At 43.2% G+C, this 17,132-nt stretch overlaps 1 protein-coding gene across 1 annotated transcript in view; it reads right to left on the reverse strand.

The window, feature by feature from the left end:
* ACADSB (acyl-CoA dehydrogenase short/branched chain) overlaps positions 1-17,132 on the reverse strand; it is a 73,889-nt gene that overhangs the window by 37,813 nt on the left and 18,944 nt on the right. Inside the window, 3 exon segments of the mRNA XM_030202561.1 lie at positions 5,897-6,103; positions 8,427-8,527; positions 16,224-16,353. Coding sequence (XP_030058421.1) covers positions 5,897-6,103; positions 8,427-8,527; positions 16,224-16,353 — 438 coding nt within the window.

The following is a 17,132-nucleotide window of genomic DNA, read 5'->3' on the forward strand; positions in this document are numbered from 1 at the left end:
AATAATTAGACACAAGTTTTCAATTTTGTTTGATTATGTTAGAGATGGAGAAATTAGCTCTTACCTGATAATTTTCTTTCAATTACTCCTTCCCACTATCCCAGAACCTGTGAAATAGTTGTGTCCATCATCTAGCTGGTAGAGATAGAGAACTGAAAACTGAGCTAAGACATATGTCTCTTGCTATCCAGTCCAGCTCCTGAGTATTTATGTAGACGAGCAGTAAGGATAAACTCAGAATAAACACAACAACCCTAAACAACCTAACGTAATACTAACCAGATGAGCAAACATGTGTCGACCTCTCTCATCTCTGGACAACTTGTAGAGAACAAAAAGTAAGCAGGAAGCACCATGCAAGGTGACGGTTGATATCTGACCTCGACTGGGCCTCTGGAATAGTTGGAAGGCCTAATGGAAAGAAATGATTAGGTAGCTTCCCACTATTTCAGAACCTGTGGAATGTTCAAAAGCAATCTCTATAGTGGGTGGGATCCTGGCACTTCTACCCCGAGGACCAAAGCCCCAAAACTGGCTTCCAAACGTGCCGCAACATTCATCCTGTAGTGCTTGGCAAAGGTATGCAGCGTTGACCACGTTGCCACCTTGCAAATATTCTCCAGAGACGGTAGGGTAGTCTCCACCCAGGATTTTGCTGCACGCCTTGTAAAATGAGCCTCCAAGGCCTGAAAAACCTGCTTCCCCGCAAGCAAATAAGCTGACATGATAGTCTCCTTCAGCCACCTAGCAAATGTGCGCTTGGAAGCCATGAGGGCAAGCATCTGCTTACCACAGTATGTCCAATTTGCAAAACTCATTTGTGACATCAAGATATCTAACGAGGACTCTACGCACATCGAGAAGCTTCAAGGAAGAATACTAAGCCTCTTTGTCCTTTCTGTGAAAGGACGGAAGCTCCACAGACTGGTTGAAATGAAATGCTGATACCACTTTTGGAAGAAAGGAAGGAACCATACACAGGGAGAGCCCCACCTCTGAAAAGTGGAGAAAAGGATCCCAACAAGAGAGAGCCTGAAGCTCTGAAACCCTAAGTGCTGACGCAACTGCCACCAAGAACGCTATCTTTAGTATAAGATCTTTCAAGGAAGCCTTCCAGAGTGGCTCAAAAGGAGGATTCTGAAAAGCCCAAAGGACTAAATTAAGGCTCCACTCTAGACATGGCTTAGAAAAGGGAGACCGCAAGCAACCCACTCCCCACAAGAACTGAACGATATCTGGGTGAGCTACAAGAGACGACATCTATAGTCAGCCCCTGAAACAGGCAACTTACCTGGAGAAACGCTAGGATGTGCGCAATCTGAGCAGAGAAGGGAGAAAGTCCAAGATCAGAACACCAGCCCTCAAATGTCCTCCTCACTCTTGCATACCGCATGGATATAGAGAATTTCCGAGCCTGAAGCAAGGTAGCAATGACCAAATCAGAATAACTTTTCGTCTTAACCGAGCCCTTTCAATGGTCAAGCCGTAAGACCAAAGGTGTATGGATCCTTCATGAATACCGGACCTTCCTTCAGTAGGCCATGTACCTGCGGAAGATGGAGAGGATCCCCATCCAGCAACTGAATCAGGTCCGCATATCATGGCCTTCGCAGCCATTCTGGAGCTACAAGAATTATCCTTTTCAACACACAGCCTATCATGGGCAAGAAAGGAAGACATACAATAGATGTGTCTCCTGCCAGGGCTGCAGTAGGTTATCGATCCTTATCAAGCCCAGTTCTTTCCAATGGCTGAAGAACTTGGGCATTTCTTTTTGTCACCATCAGGTTCAAAAGAGGAGAACCACATCAGTCCACTATCAGCTAAAACCCCTGGCTGGATAGTTCCCATTCTCCAAGGTCCAAGGAGTGCCTGAGAAAGTCTGCCTCCACATTCAGGGACCCAGAGATGTGAGCTGCCAACAAGCAGAGAAGATTTTTCTCCATCCATCTCATGAGGAAGGCCACCTCCACTGTCATCGGACGGCTGCAAGTCCCGCCTGGCTTGTTGATTTTAGCCATCGCATTGTCGTTGGACCGGGACCCCCAGAAAGTGAGTAAAGTTGCATAAGGCATTCCGCACTGCCCTGTGCTCCAAGCAATTTATTGACCACTGAGACTCCTGTTCCATCCAAGTGCTCTGTACTATACTATACAGTGCTTTTAGTCCGCAAATACCTGACCAATTCGTTGCAGATTACATAAAGAGAAACTGAATCATATCTTCCAGGAAAATACATTTAGTTTTCAAAATGAAGAAGAGCAAATTTAAACTCCATAAAATTTAGCAAACAGGTTTTTAAAGTTGTCTGATAGAAGGAAACTAACAACAATAAGTTGCACATTTTATAAGCAGAGTTTAACCCCTTTAATATCTTGTTAACAAAAGAACAGAGCTTAAATTGAGCCCTTGCTTCAACTGGAAGCCAATGTAGCTTCTCCAAGAGAACTGATTCAAACCTAGAAGCTGAAAATATCAAACGCGCTGCCGTAATCTGCACCATCTGTATTCTATTAACATTCTTAGACAAACTACAAATACTATAATCTATACTGAGAACTAGTGCCTGAACTAGCAATCTAAACTCCTCAAAAACAAAAACTCTGTCAGGGGGAACTTGTAATGAGCTCCCCAAACTGACTTACGAGCTTTAGCTGTCACCACCTCCCACTGTGTTATTGGAAAGGAAGATGAGACGGTCAAATTCTTGGGCGACAACCACCACTGCATACTTTATCTGGCAACCAGCGTCTAAGGAAGATGAAGGTCGTACTTCTGTGACACCGGAGACCAGCGGCCGCAAATAGACTCCTGTGATGGCTGCGTATGAGCCCTTGCCCGTGGTACCACTTCCAGCGCTGCTGTCACTGACCCCAGAACCCGGACACAGTACCAGAACCTGGGCCTGCTTTGACTGAGGAGAAGACAAATCTTTTGAACCTGCTTCAACCTCCTGCGTTCCATGAGGAAGATCTTCTCCCTTGGTGTGTCGAACACAATCTTCCTTCTTTGGAACCGCCTGCGTCAGCCAAGTTCCCATGGTAGGAAGCCTCTTTAGACACAACTGGAGCAGCTGCATTCAACCACTCGGTCCCTCTGTGGCCCGCACAGAACTTACATAGCCCAGCCAGATCTAACCCTCTCTGAGAACGGAACACTGTTTCAACTTCTCTGTGATCATTGCGGCTGTACTTGCACGACCCAAGGGACCATCCTGAGGATGGGACGACTTGTCTATGAGGAAAGGCTAAAGCGGCTAGGGCTCTTCAGCTTGGAGAAAAGGCGGCTGAGGGGAAATATGATAGAGGTCTATAAAATAATGAGTGGAGTTGAACGGGTAGATGTGAAGTGTCTGTTCACGCTTTCCAAAATACTAGGATTAGGGGGCATGCGATGAAGCTACAATGTAGTAAATTTAAAACGAATCAGAGAAACTTTTTCTTCACTCAACGTGTAATTAAATTCTGGAATTCGTTGCCAGAGAATGTGGTAAAGGCGGTTAGCTTAGCGGAGTTTAAAAAAGGTTTGGACAAGCTTCCTAAAGAAAAAGTCCATATACCATTATTAAAATGGACTTGGGGAAAATCCACTATTTCTGGGATAAGCAGCATAAAAGGTTTTGTACTTTTTGGAATCTTAACAGGTGTGTGTGACCTGGATTAGCCACTGTTGGAAACAGGATGCTGGGCTTGATGGACCTTTGGTCTGTTCCAGTATGGCAATACTTATGCACTTATGATGCTCTGACAAAAGGATTACTGACCCAGAGAACGGAAAGCTGGACAGTGCTGTGACAAGAAGACTGTTTTATGCTGGTCAATATTCAAAATAATTAACTCAATATTTTATAGACCTCTATCATATCTCCCCTCAGCCGTCTTTTCTCCAAGCTGAAGAGCCCTAGCTTCCTTAGTCTTTCCTCATAGTGAAGTCGTCCCATCCCCTTTATCATTTCCGTCACCTTTTTCTGTACCTTTTCTAATTCTACTATATCTTTTTTGAGATATAGTGACCAGTATTCAAGATGCGGTCGCACCATGGAGCAATATATCCTCATTTTTGTTTTCCATTCCTTTCCTAATAATACCTAACATTCTATTTGTTTTCTTAGCCGCCGCAGCACACTGAGCAGGTTTCAACATATCATCAACGATGACTCCTAGATCCTTTTCCTGGTCGGTGACTCCTAATGTGGAACCATGCATCACATAGCTATAGTTCGTGTTCCTCTTTCCTACATACATCACTTTGCACTTGCAGGAAGTATTGTTTGAGCAGTGGGTAACAGAACTGACGCAGGATGGAGCCATTCTGGACCTGGTGCTTGCAAATGGAGAGAATGTTTCCGACATCAAGATGGAAGACCATTTGGCATCTAGTGATCACCGAATGGTGGGGTTCAATATTAAGATAGGGGAGAGGGCTCATCCGAGATTGAAGGTCCAGGATTTCAAAAGAACTAACTTTTCCGAGATGGGGGAATTTAATTGGCTGAATATTTACCCCCACAGGCTCTCAGTGCTGCCCGTCTACTACTTGGCAGCATAAAGCAACTAGGGAGGTGGGACCTGGCCACCCAGGTGTGACAATTCTGAGGGAAAGGAGACCCTCGCAGGCCTCTGCTCTAGTTCAGCAGAAAGGAAGGCAAGGCAGCACTCAGAGGGAAGACTATCACCTTAAAATCTCTACTATTTTATCTCAAGTACTAAATTAGGCAAAGAAGCCTAACCTTGAACCGGGACTGCATGGGTTTACCATGTCCACCATCTGCTGCAGACTGAGAACGAACTCTAAGGGGACTGCATAGCTCACTGATAGGTCTAGTTAGAAGTCACTGGCTCTAAGTCTCCATCTGCTGGTGTCTATGCCGGTCTGGAGGGAAGCTTTGGTAACTTGTGTCTGAAAACCAGCTGGGATCAACAGTCTATGTACAGCACCCAATTTATATAAGGATTGATATTCAGCCAGCAGTGCACACCATTTTGCAGACTGCCACCAGTGTTATTCTCAGATATTCAATGCCAGGCTCTGTCCAGGCTTTGGCACTGAATCTCCACATTTACCCAGTATTCAGTCCTTAACCAGCTATGGGATACCGCATAAAGATAACCAGCGCATCAAAGGCTGTTCTGAGTGTTGATATCAGCACTTAAATGGCCAAGTGCCGACTCCTCCCCCAAATTAGCCAGTTTGCATTTTGGTACTAACTGGTTATTTTTAGTAGCTGTGCTATTGCCAGGGCTTTTTTTTTTGAGGGGGTACTTGGGGGTACTGAGTACTGGCACCTTTTCCATTTTCTGCTAAAATTGACCCATAGTCCCCAAGTTTTAATGAAAGAGCTCAGGCTCTACACACCAATTTTGCCTGATCATAGATCCTGTGACTGGTTGCAGGGGGCCTGGCTATTGTGGGGTGGGTCCCTCAGTGATCACCCCATCCCTGAAGGGTGACCTGGCAATTTGAGTACTGGCACCTTTTTCACTAGAAAAAACGCACTGGCCGTTGTATATAAGTGGACAGCCCCAAACACATTATTTAACTGGCCAGGGGCTGTTTCTAGCTGCCGAAATTGCTTTGAATATCAACCCGATGCTGTATAAAGAGTATATTTTGAATAGTTTAAACTTTTATTTGTTGCAATACAAACAAATCTGCAGGTCAGGATTAATGCACATTGGTCCTAGAGGGTAAAACCTTCAGACATCCTAGAATTTCAGCTCAAGGCTCCCATTTGCCGCTGTTACTGTGTGACCTCAGGCGAGTCGTCATATCTCCCTGCATTTCAGTTCTGTCACTGACTCTGTGACATGAGTGTAAAATATAAAACATATGACTTAATGTGTTTCCCCAGTGAACACATTTTTAATAAAAGCAAGAGAGCACAGAATTAACTCACCATATCCTTTGCAAGTCGAGGCAAGTACGTTGTCTTCTGCTCTTCCGTCCCTAACTTCCTAAACAAAGTGTTAATTACTGTATTCTGGACATCACACACAAGCGATACAGACGGGTCCACTTTCGCCAGTTCTTCGATCACGAGGACTACGGAGAAGAAGGAAGCCCCAGTTCCACCATACTCTTCCTCAGTCTCCACACCCATCAGCTGAAAACGTAAGAGAGAGAGAGACCCATTATACAGGGAAGGATTTCTTGGTTTCACTTATTGTAATGTTCAGAAAGTGGGAGCTGGGGAAATACAGCTTGTACCGTTATATAATGATACCTCCCATCACTAACCCCATATGAAAGTTATTCTACCTCCCTGTATCTTATTCCAGTGTCCTCCAGCTCAGTCAAAACAGGCACCATAAATCTTCACTTGCAACTAGCTGGATAATTTTTTGTCTCATGTTATATCCCTTCCTATAGCCGCAGCGATATTTGAGTGGCTCCTTCTGAAACCCAGCTATCATGGATTCTAAATCTGGACATGAGGTGTGTAAATTAATTAGATCTGCCTTTGGGCAGCAGCTGCATGGGCTTTCTACTAACCTGGAAAATTAATTTACAGGTGTCGCCCTTGCATAACTGACTGCCTGCCTGACTCCCTCCCAGAGAGAGTTCACATTCCATCTCCACCAGAATACTTCAGATCCTGCATGGACAGGAGGCAGAAATAAAACACTACGTACCCTTAGGACAGGGGTTCTCAACCTGAGACACACAGGCCAGTCTGGCTTTCAAGATATTGACTGTAGGTATCCTGAAAACCTGATAGGCCAAGTGTGTTCCGAGGACCGGGTTCAGAACTCCTGCATTAGGAGAAACAAAGATCTTTAAATAAAAGAGAATTTCTTTTGCATTCTTTGGCTTCCTACTACATCCTAACCCCAGCAGAGTTTCTTCTTAACATTTATATAGAGCGTTCATCAAAGCACTAGTTCAAGCCTGAAAGATCATTTAAACACTAACCACACATTTATTTTATTTATTTGCATTTGTATCCCACATTTTCCCACCTATTTGCAGGCTCAATGTGGCTTACAGAATCCTGTTATGGCATTGTCATCCCAGGATATCAGATACAATTGGTGATCTAGAAGGTTGGGTATGGGAAAAAGAGAAAATTGGGTTAGATGAGGATAGATGAAAGACTTTTCTACAGGGGAGTGTTAGCGAAGTGATTTAGTGAGGTTATGGGTTCTCTTTGTAGGCCTTGTTGAATAGATATGTCTTCAGAGATTCGCGAAAGTTGGTTATTTCGTCGATACATCAAGTAATGTTTACATTTGGGAGTGGGGGAACAATTCAAGTCATTAAATAGCCAGTCAGATGAAAAAGATAGTCCAGGATCTGATATACACAGAGAGCCTGGTAAGTATTCGCTATGCTTTGGGAATCACACTCATTAACATTTACCCCATCTGTCACTGCACATGCGAACCCAAAGCACCCGAATGTAGATCACCCTGAGCTACTACTGAAATGCTGTGACTTAAATCCTACTAAATAAATGAACTATTATATGTGCAGGGCTGAGAAAGTCCTGAATTAAAGGAGTGGAGTCAGGAATGCAAGGTTAGGCCTTCAGAAGTGAGAATGTGAAGTCCCAGACGAATTAAAATAGGTGTGGCAAGGAAGAAATGAAAATCTGAACAGTTAGAGATTTTGAAGCAAGAGGGTAGAAAGATGGGAAGGTCTTGCTTTGTTTTACCAGACTCTACAAACTGAGAAGTGCTCAAAGGCTTGGGTAAGAGAACACGGAGTAGGAAGATTAATTTCTGAAAGCCACAGTCAGAAGTTTGAAAAGATTTACATAGGCTGCCCTCTTACCAGGGCTGCAGACTTTGCTACACCAAAGCTTCAATTCTGACTCCTACTGATATTAGGTTTTACATTTTCTGTTCTGAATCTAAAGTGCTTGTGCTTTTCCTAATAAAAAAAAAAAGGAACTTGTATACCCCCGTTCAGTCTTATGTGAGCTGTGAGAGACTCATAAATGCTTTTGAATCCAGGTACAATAACGATCTCCTAGCCCATAGCTTCAAGTGATAATCTAACTATTACTTCTCTTTTTGAATTTATTTAAATCTCCCACGTAATCACCTCTTGTTTCTATCCTCCCTTTCAACCCTAATATTTTAAAGAGTGAACCGCTTAGATACATTTTTTTTTTTATTTGTGGTATATTAAATAAAGTTGAACTGTGAACTGCAGAACTGTCTGACCAGACTGGATATCGCATCAGTTCAGAACATGTTGGTGGCAATGTCAGATAAGAAGTCTGAGATCTGGGACAGGATTTTTGGTGAAAGTTCTGCTTTAGCAGCGGATAGATCAAGGAGGGTAAAGACAGAGTAAAGACCTTTGGCTTTGGTCAGAGAAGATCACTACACTTTCGCAAAAGCCAGACTGGAACATTATTCAAAACTGAAGTTTTGTAACACAGACACAGTCTAAGAACATGTAAGCAGAGTTATGCGGACCCCTTGTTCAAACAGTCCTTGGATGATGGAGCTGTCCATTTTCGCATTTTCATCCATCGTTTTTACCAAAGGTGCAACCCGTTCCTGTGCAAATTTCTGGACTGCAAAGAAACAAGAAAGGAAGCTATCAGCACAGGTGACAAAATCCTTCCATACATACGCAGCGGAATAATTAGGAAAGAGATGACAGCAGAACATGCAGACATTAACAGTGCAAAGACTGTGGATCTATGTGTGATACTTCCCATGGACAGCACAGAGTGTGGGGTCTTCCACACCACTACACCCAGAGTCTACCCATGAACCATCCTCTCTCACAGTGTAACCAAACCATGCATAACTCCCCTCTACAGCCCAAGTCATAAATAACTACATAGAGACACACCAGATAAAAACTGAAAACAAAACCCCGAACTGTGGCATCATTTTGCAAGGGGCTCATTTAACAGACACATGGACATTAATAAAAGAGAGACATAGGTCAGCAGAGGGACACTTCATCTGTTTGTAGTGGAACTATGACAGCTGTGCTCATAGTCTGTCACTGACACCTGACCACTGCACTGCCCTGAGTCACAGGGACATCGGGCCATACTGGGATGAACCAGCAGCTTTTATCTAACAAACTTGTCTTAGAAATGAGGGACATGGTCACCACAACCACTGAGAAAATGAGCACAGGACAGTTTCTCATGGAACAGACTCAGAAATCCTAAACCATTTCTCTATTTTATATCACTTATCTTGTTGGGCAGACTGGATGGACCATATAGGTCTTTATCTGCCATCATCTACTATGTTATTTTTTTGGGTCTTAAAATATTAATAACCTGCTTTTCCATAAAAAGCCTCCAAAGCAATAATCATTGCCAAAACATGGTCAAGATTAGAAGGTTTTGTCCCTTAATTTGGATTTTAGATTTAAATCACATCTTTTCCAAATCCTAGCGGATAACTGCAGGAGAGAAGAAATGATCCTAGTGGTTATAGCAAACGATTTAAATCCAAGGACACCAGGCTTCAAATCTCACTTCTCTAGCTGCCACTTCATCTTACCCTGGTCTCTGAGGCAGGGACACACCCCATCTAAACTACTACTAATTCTTACCCCTCACCACCCCCACAACTAAGGATCCTCTGTGCTTATCCCAGGCTTCACCCCCCACCCCCCACAGCTAAGGATCCTCTGTGCTTATCCTAAACTTTACCCCTCACATCTCCCATAGCTAGGGGTCCTCTTAGAAACTGTGTTCTTAGTCTCCATCTGCTGTTTGGCGAGTATAACCCATGCGTCAGTAGCTGGACCACTCTGGCCAATTAGCAATTAGCAATTGCCAATTAGCAATAGTAGTCAGCTTTCAGTTTAGCAGCGTAAATGCCTGTGAACTGGAAATACCTACGATAGGTAAGATTTGTATGTTGTCTGATACATATATCTGATTAATTTGAGAGTCTATATTAGTGCAGCCATCAGAATCAAGTAGATATTAGATAAAGCTGGAGCAAGGAGCGAGCCCTGCAGTACTCCACACAATAAGGAAAAAGAACCAGAGGTAGTGTTTGCCAATATATTTGGTAAGTTCTATCAGACAGGACTGAAACAACTGCAAAGTCAAACCAGTTATTCCAATTTCCTCTGGCCATTTCAGAAGCAGATAATGATCCACTAACTTAAAAGCGGCTGATAAATCTGATGATGGAAGGAGTACAGTCTAATTGTGATCCAGTGTAGCCTGAATTGTCGTAAGCAGGCCTACAAGAGTTGTTTTGGTACTGTGGTGGGGATGGAAGCCAATCCGATTGGGGTGTAGTACGTTAGTGGTCTCAATGAAGGTAGTCAAATGATCAGCAACAAAGTGTTCTGTGATTCTGGAGAGAAACGGAAGGTTGGCAATGGGACAGTAATTGGATATGAGATCTTGATTAAGATGGGGGTGGTTTTGCAGTCATCAAATAATTGCCGTCTTCCAAATGTTTCAGACATAAGTGAGATTCAAATTTCTTAAATCAACGCATGAATACACGGAAGGAAGAGATCATGACAAAGCTTCACTATAGTTGATTGAAATGGATGAAGAAGGGCAGGAGAGGGCATTAACATTTGCAGTACTTTTGAGACTCTGAATCGAGGGTAATGCAAACGAGGACAATGTACTATACTGCAACAAAGAGCTTTCTGGGGAGGTCAAAATAGATGTACAATTAGTGGCAGACAGAACCTGGTGCAATGTATGAATCTTCTCTGAGAATCGAGTAGCTAAACCATCCGCTGTGGGGGCGACAGCAGGAGAATCTACTGATGTAGCTGATGCAGCTCTTAAGACACTTAGGATCGAATATAAATTTCTTGGAATTGGGTGTCCTTGCTATTAAATATGAAAAACAGATTTTCTGAAGCATAAATTTCTCTCTCTTATATAAGCTGCATATTTATATTTTTGTGTACAGTCTTAACCCCACCCTCCACCCCCATACACAGCTAAGAATCCTCTGTGCTTTTCCCAGACTTTACCTCTCACACTTCCCTACACAGCTAATGATCTCCTGTGCTTATCCCAGGCATTACCCCTCAGTTTAGACTGGATGGACCATGCAGGTCTTTTTCTGCCGTCATTTACTATGTTACTATATGTATGTTATAAGAACAATATCCAAAATTTGGGAAAGAAAAGAGAGGTGCTGTTGCTGGGAGATTCCAACCTGCCGGATGCAGATTGGAAAGTTCAATCTGCGGAATTGGAAAGAAGTAGAGAGATTGTGGATGTTTTTCAAAGTGTTGTGCTCAGACAAATGGTGACAGAACCCACGAGAGAGGAAGCGATGCTGGATCTGGTGCTGACAAATGGGAAAAGTGTGTCTAATGTCTAAGCAGGAGCCCACCTGGGCAGCAGTGACCATCAAACAGTTTGGTTTGATATATCAGCTGAAGTAGAGGGCAGTCACTCAAAACTCAAAAGTCCTGGATTTCAAATATGTTGACTTTAGTAAAAAGGGGGAATACCTGAGGAAGGAGCTGATGGGCTGGGAGGACGTACAAGAAGTGGAAAGGCAGTTGTCCAGGCTGAAAGAAGCTATAAATATGGCCACAAATCTTTACGTAAGGAGAGTAAATAAAAGCGAGAGAATAAGGAAAGTGGCTGAGAAAATAAAGGCGTTCGTGAAATACAGAAAACATAAGAGAGGAATACCGGATGAAACTGAAAGAAGCCACGTCTGGAGAAAGCACAAGTGGAAGAACAAATGGCTAGAAGTGTAACAAGGAGTGACATTAGTGAAAGAAGGAAGACTAAAAATGGAATTGTGAGACTGAAAGATGCTGTGAACCGCTATGTAGAGAATGATGAAGAAAAAGCAAATGTGCTAAACAAATACTTCTCCTCTGCTTTCAAGGAAGAAAATCCTGGAGAAGGACCACGATTGACTGGCAAAAGTACATATGAGAATGGAGTGGATATAGCACCGTTCACGGAAAAGAGTGTTTATGAACAACTTGAAAATCTAAAGGTGGACAAAGCCATGGGACCGGATGAGATCCATCCCAGGATATTGAGGGTGCTCAGAGAGGTTCTGGCGGGTCCTCTTAAAGATTTGTTTAATAAATCCTTGCAGATAGGGGAAGTTCCATGGGATTGGAGAAGAGCGGATGTGGTCCTTCTTCACAAAAGTAGTGACAGAGAAGAAGCTGGAAACTACACTTGGGTTATTGGAAAACTAATGGAAGCAATGCTAAAGGAAGGATGTGAATTTCCTGGAATCCAGTAAGTTGCAAGATCCAAGACAACGTGGTTTTAACAAAGGTAAACCGTTCCAAACGAATCTCATTGAATTATTTGACTGGGTGAAAAGAGAACTGGATCGAGGATGTGCGATAGATGTAATCTACTTAGATTTCAGCAAAGCCTTTGACACGGTTCCTCAAAGGAGACCCTTGAATAAACTTGACAGGTTGAAGATAGGACCCAAAGTGGTGAAGTGGATTAGGAACTGGTTGACTGACAGGTGCCAGAGGGTGGTGGTTAATGGAATTCACTCGGATGAGGGAAAGGTGAGCAGTGGAGTGCCTCAGGGATCGGTGCTGGGGCCGATTCTGTTCAATATATTTGTGAGTGACATTGCCGAAGGGTTAGAAGGTAAATTTTGCCTTTTTGCGGATGATACCAATATTTGTAACAGAGTGGAAAACATGAAAAAAGGATCTGCAGAAGCTAGAAGAATGGTCTAGCATTTGGCTATTAAAATTCAATGCAAAGAAGTGCAAAGTGATGCACTTAGAGAGTAGAAATCCATGGGAGATGTATATGTTAGGAAGTGAGAGTCTGATATGCACAGACAGGGAGAGGGATTTTGGAGGGAGAGTATCTGAGGATATGAAGGCAACAAAACAGTGTGACAAGGCAGTGGCCATAGCCAGAAGGATGCCAGGCTGTATAGAGAGTTATAAGCAGCAGAAGAAATGAGGTATTGATGCCCCAACTGGAGTTTTGGAGGCTGTATCTTGCTAAAGATGTAAAAAGACTTGAAGAGGTGCAAAGAAAATCTACAAAAACACGTATACCCTAGAGAAAAGGAGAAACAGGGGTGATATGATACAGACGTTCAAATATTTGAATGGTATTAATCCACAAACAAACCTTTTCTGGAGATGGGAAGGCAGTAGGACATGAACTGAGGTAGAAGGGGGGCAGACTCAGGAAAAATTTCAGGAGGTATTTTTTCAACGAGAGGGTGGTGGATACTTGAAATGCCCTCCTGCAGGAGGTGGTAGAGACGTAAACAGTAACAGAATTCAAAAATGCGTGGGATAAACACAAATAAATCCTGTTCAGAAAGAATGATTCCACAGAACTTAGCGGAGATTGGGTGGCAACATCAGTAATTGGGAAGCAAAGCTAGTGTTGGGCAGACTTCTATGATTGTGCCCCAATAATGGCAAGGACAAATCAAAGTCAGGTATACATATAAAGTAGAACATACAGTGAGTTTATCTTGTTGGGCAGACTGGATGAAGTGTACAGGTCTTTATCTGCCATCATCTACTACCATCGGGCTCATTTTCAAAAGAGAAGGGTGTCTATCTTTCGACATAAATCGGAAGATGGACGTCCTTCTCCCAGGGTCGTCCAAATCGGTATAATCAAAAGGCGTTTTCGGATGTCCCCAACTGCTGTCACAGGGACAGCCAAAGTTCAAGGGGGCGTATCGGAGGTGTAGCGAAGGCGGGACTTGAGCATGCCTAACACTTGGACATCCTTGACCCATAATCAAAAGAAACAAGGACGTCCCTGATGAACACATGGATGACTTTACCTGGTCGTGTTCTTCTTACGACCAAGGCACAAAAGTTGCCCGAAATGACCAGATGACCACTGGAGTGAATCGAGGATGACCTACTACTACTACTACTTATCACTTCTATAGCGCTACAAGGCATACGCAGCGCTGTACTCCCCCAGTGGTCACTAACCCCCTCCCACCCAAAAAAAAAACATCTTTAAAAATATTTTGTGCCAGCCTCAGATGTCATACTCAGGTCCATGACAGCAGTATGCAGGTCGCTGGAGCAGTTTTAGTGGGTACTGCAGTGCACTTCAGGCAGGCGGACCCAGGCTCATCCCCCCCTACCTGTTGCACGTGTGGTGGTAAATGTGAGCCCTCCAAAACCCACTGTACCCACATCTAGGTGCCCCCCTTCACCTGTAAGGGCTATGGTAGTGGTGTACAGTTGTGGGGAGTGGGTTTTGGGGGGCTCAGCACACAAAGTAAGGGAGCTATGTACCTGGGAGCAATTTATAAAGTCCACTGCAGTGCCCCCTAGGGTGCCCGGTTGGTGTCCTGGCATGTGAGGGAGACCAGTGCACTACAAATGCTGGCTCCTCCCACGACCAAATGGCTTGCATTTGGTCGTTTCTGAGATGGACGTCCTTGGTTTCCATTATCGCCGAAAATCAGAAACGACCAAGTCTAGGGACGACCAAATTTCAGGATTTGGACGTCTCTGACGGTATTTTCAAAACAAAAGATGGACGTCTATCTTGTTTCGAAAATACGGGTTTCCCTGCCCCTGGGTCGGGACATTTTGCGAGGACGTCCATATCAAAACATGGACGTCCCTTTCAAAAATGCACCTCTACGTATGTTACTATAAGAATAGCCATACTGGGTCAGATTGATGGTCCATCTAGCCCAGTATCCCTGTCTTCAACAATAGTAGCTAATCCAGGTCACAAGTAACTGGCAGAAACCAAATAGTAGCAACACTCCATGCTATCAATCCCAGGGATAAGCAGTGGCTTCCCCCATGTCTATCTTGAAAGCAGACTATGGACTTTTCCTCCAGGAATTTGTCCAAACCTTTTTTAAACCCAGATATGCTGTTGTTACCATATCCTCTGGCAACGAGTTCCAGGGCTTAATTGTTCTTTGAGTGAAAAAATATTCCTTTTTGTTTTAAAAGTATTTCCATGTAATTTCATTGAATGTCCTCTAGTCCTTGTACTTTTTGAAAGCATGAAAGTGATTCAGTTTTACCCGTTCTACACCACTTAGGATTTTATAGACCTCAATCATATTCCCCCTCAGCCATCTCTTTTCCAAGCTTAAGAGACCTAACCTTTAGCCTTTCCTCATATGGAAACAGCTTCATCCCCTTTATCATTTTGGTTGCTCTTCTTTAAACCTTTTCTAATTCCACTATATTGTTTTTGAGATACGGCGACTAGGGCAAACACATGCAATACTCATGGTGAAGTCACACCATGGAGCAATACAAAGCCATTATAGTATTCTCTGTCTTATTTTCCATTCCTTTCCTAATAATTCCTAGCATCCTGTTTGCTTTTTTGGCTGCCGCTGCACACTGGGCAGAAGATTTCAGTGTATTGCCTACAATGACACCAAGATCATTTTCTTGAGTGCTGACTTCTAAGGTGGACCCTAGAATCAGGTAACTAAGATTCGGATTATTCTTCCCAATGTGCATCACTTTGCATTTGTCCACATTAAATTTCATCTGCCATTTGGATGCTCAGTCTTCCAATTTTCTATGGTCTTCTTGCAATTTTTCACAATCCGCATGTGTTTTAACAACTTTGAATAGTTTTGTGTCATCTGCAAATTTAAATCACCTCACTTGTCGTTCTGATTTCCAGATCATCTATAAATATGTTAAATAGCACCGGTCCTAGTACCGATCCCTACGCCACTCTACTATTCACCCTCCATTAACCAGTTTCTAATCCACAACACAACATTGTCTCCTATCCCATGGCTTTTTAATTTTCTCAGGAGTCTCTCATGAGGAACTTTATCAAAAGCTTTCTGAAAATCTAGACACCTACACCTCCCCTGACAGTCCACCCCACATATCATGAAGAAATAGCTCTTGATGTTGCAACTGAGTTATAAAACACAGGTAGTAAACCTATTTGAATGGTAAATTAATGCCTCTTTGCATCACCTCTCATCTTGGGTCTCATTTCATACAGCTTATACTGCAGATTTTATATCATTCTGGCAGCCCTTTTCAGTACTGCCTCTACATATATATCCTTTCACAGATGCAGCCTCCACAACTGGACTTAATATTCTAGGCGAGGCCCCATCAGCGATCTGCTAAATAAATTTTACTGTATAGGATTATCAGAGAAAATTAGATCATTCCATATTATAGCTGATTTTAATTAACATTCTTGTCCATTACGCATGGACAAGCTGTAGATATTTAGCACAACAAGGAATACACACAGTAGAAATTATTAAAACTCTTTGAGTTGAAGAAACTTTTCCTGCAGACATTACCCGTGGTCTTCATCATAGCTTCCTCCTCTGTGAGGTTGCTGAGCGGCGAAGGAATTCTGCTGGTAATGGCGGCCTGTGCTTTAGAACTCATCCTGGAGACCAGAAAGCGTGGGATCAGCCTCCCCAGCATCTAGAGGAAGAAACAGAGATGATTATTAAGAGAAGATTTTCCTAAACGGGACACCACAGACAACATATTCAAAGGCTGAGCGCTTAGCCTAAGGGAGACAAATTCTCAGCAGAAAATCTGTTACCTTACCGGATTACAGGTGAGGGACTGGGGTTCAGTCAGAAGGTGCCAAAAGGAATCGGCTGTGGTGTGTACCAGGAGCCTCCATGGCTTCCTTATTCTTTCATATTTTTATGCAGCCACGGAGAAATATCATTTGATTATTTGGTTTTATTAATTTACCACCTCCTTAGGGAGAATATTTGTATGTTTCATCAAGTTGGGGGGTGGGGGGTGGGAAACCTAAAACCTAATCCTTGTATTCATCCATCAGTGGGAAGACACAGCATGCGAGCACAGAGCAGAATTAGTGGTGAGTCAGGAACATACCTGAGCTCTACCTCAGTGCTGTTCCCACAGTACTGGAGAGATCCTCAGTCCCAGGAGTAAAGTTTTGTTCACTGACGCAGTAAGGTAATCAGACGCAGATCTGAAGGAGGCTAATCAGGGTGAGCGGCTACATGTGCAGAAAGTTCCGTGTGCACATCTGAGCAAAACTGTCGGCACACATCTGCTCACATGCTCGGATGTTACTCTGTAGATCAATGTTACATCACAAACATTTTTGTGTGTAAATTATGCAATGTCAATATTAATGTGCAGAACAATAATCCGAAGCACATGCAGACCATTTCTTTTCTGCTCGGACCTCTCTGCAGAGACATCAATTCTCATCCTTT

The sequence above is a fragment of the Microcaecilia unicolor genome, chromosome 5 (genome assembly GCF_901765095.1).
Source record: "Microcaecilia unicolor chromosome 5, aMicUni1.1, whole genome shotgun sequence".
Classification (NCBI taxonomy): Eukaryota; Metazoa; Chordata; class Amphibia; order Gymnophiona; family Siphonopidae; genus Microcaecilia; species Microcaecilia unicolor.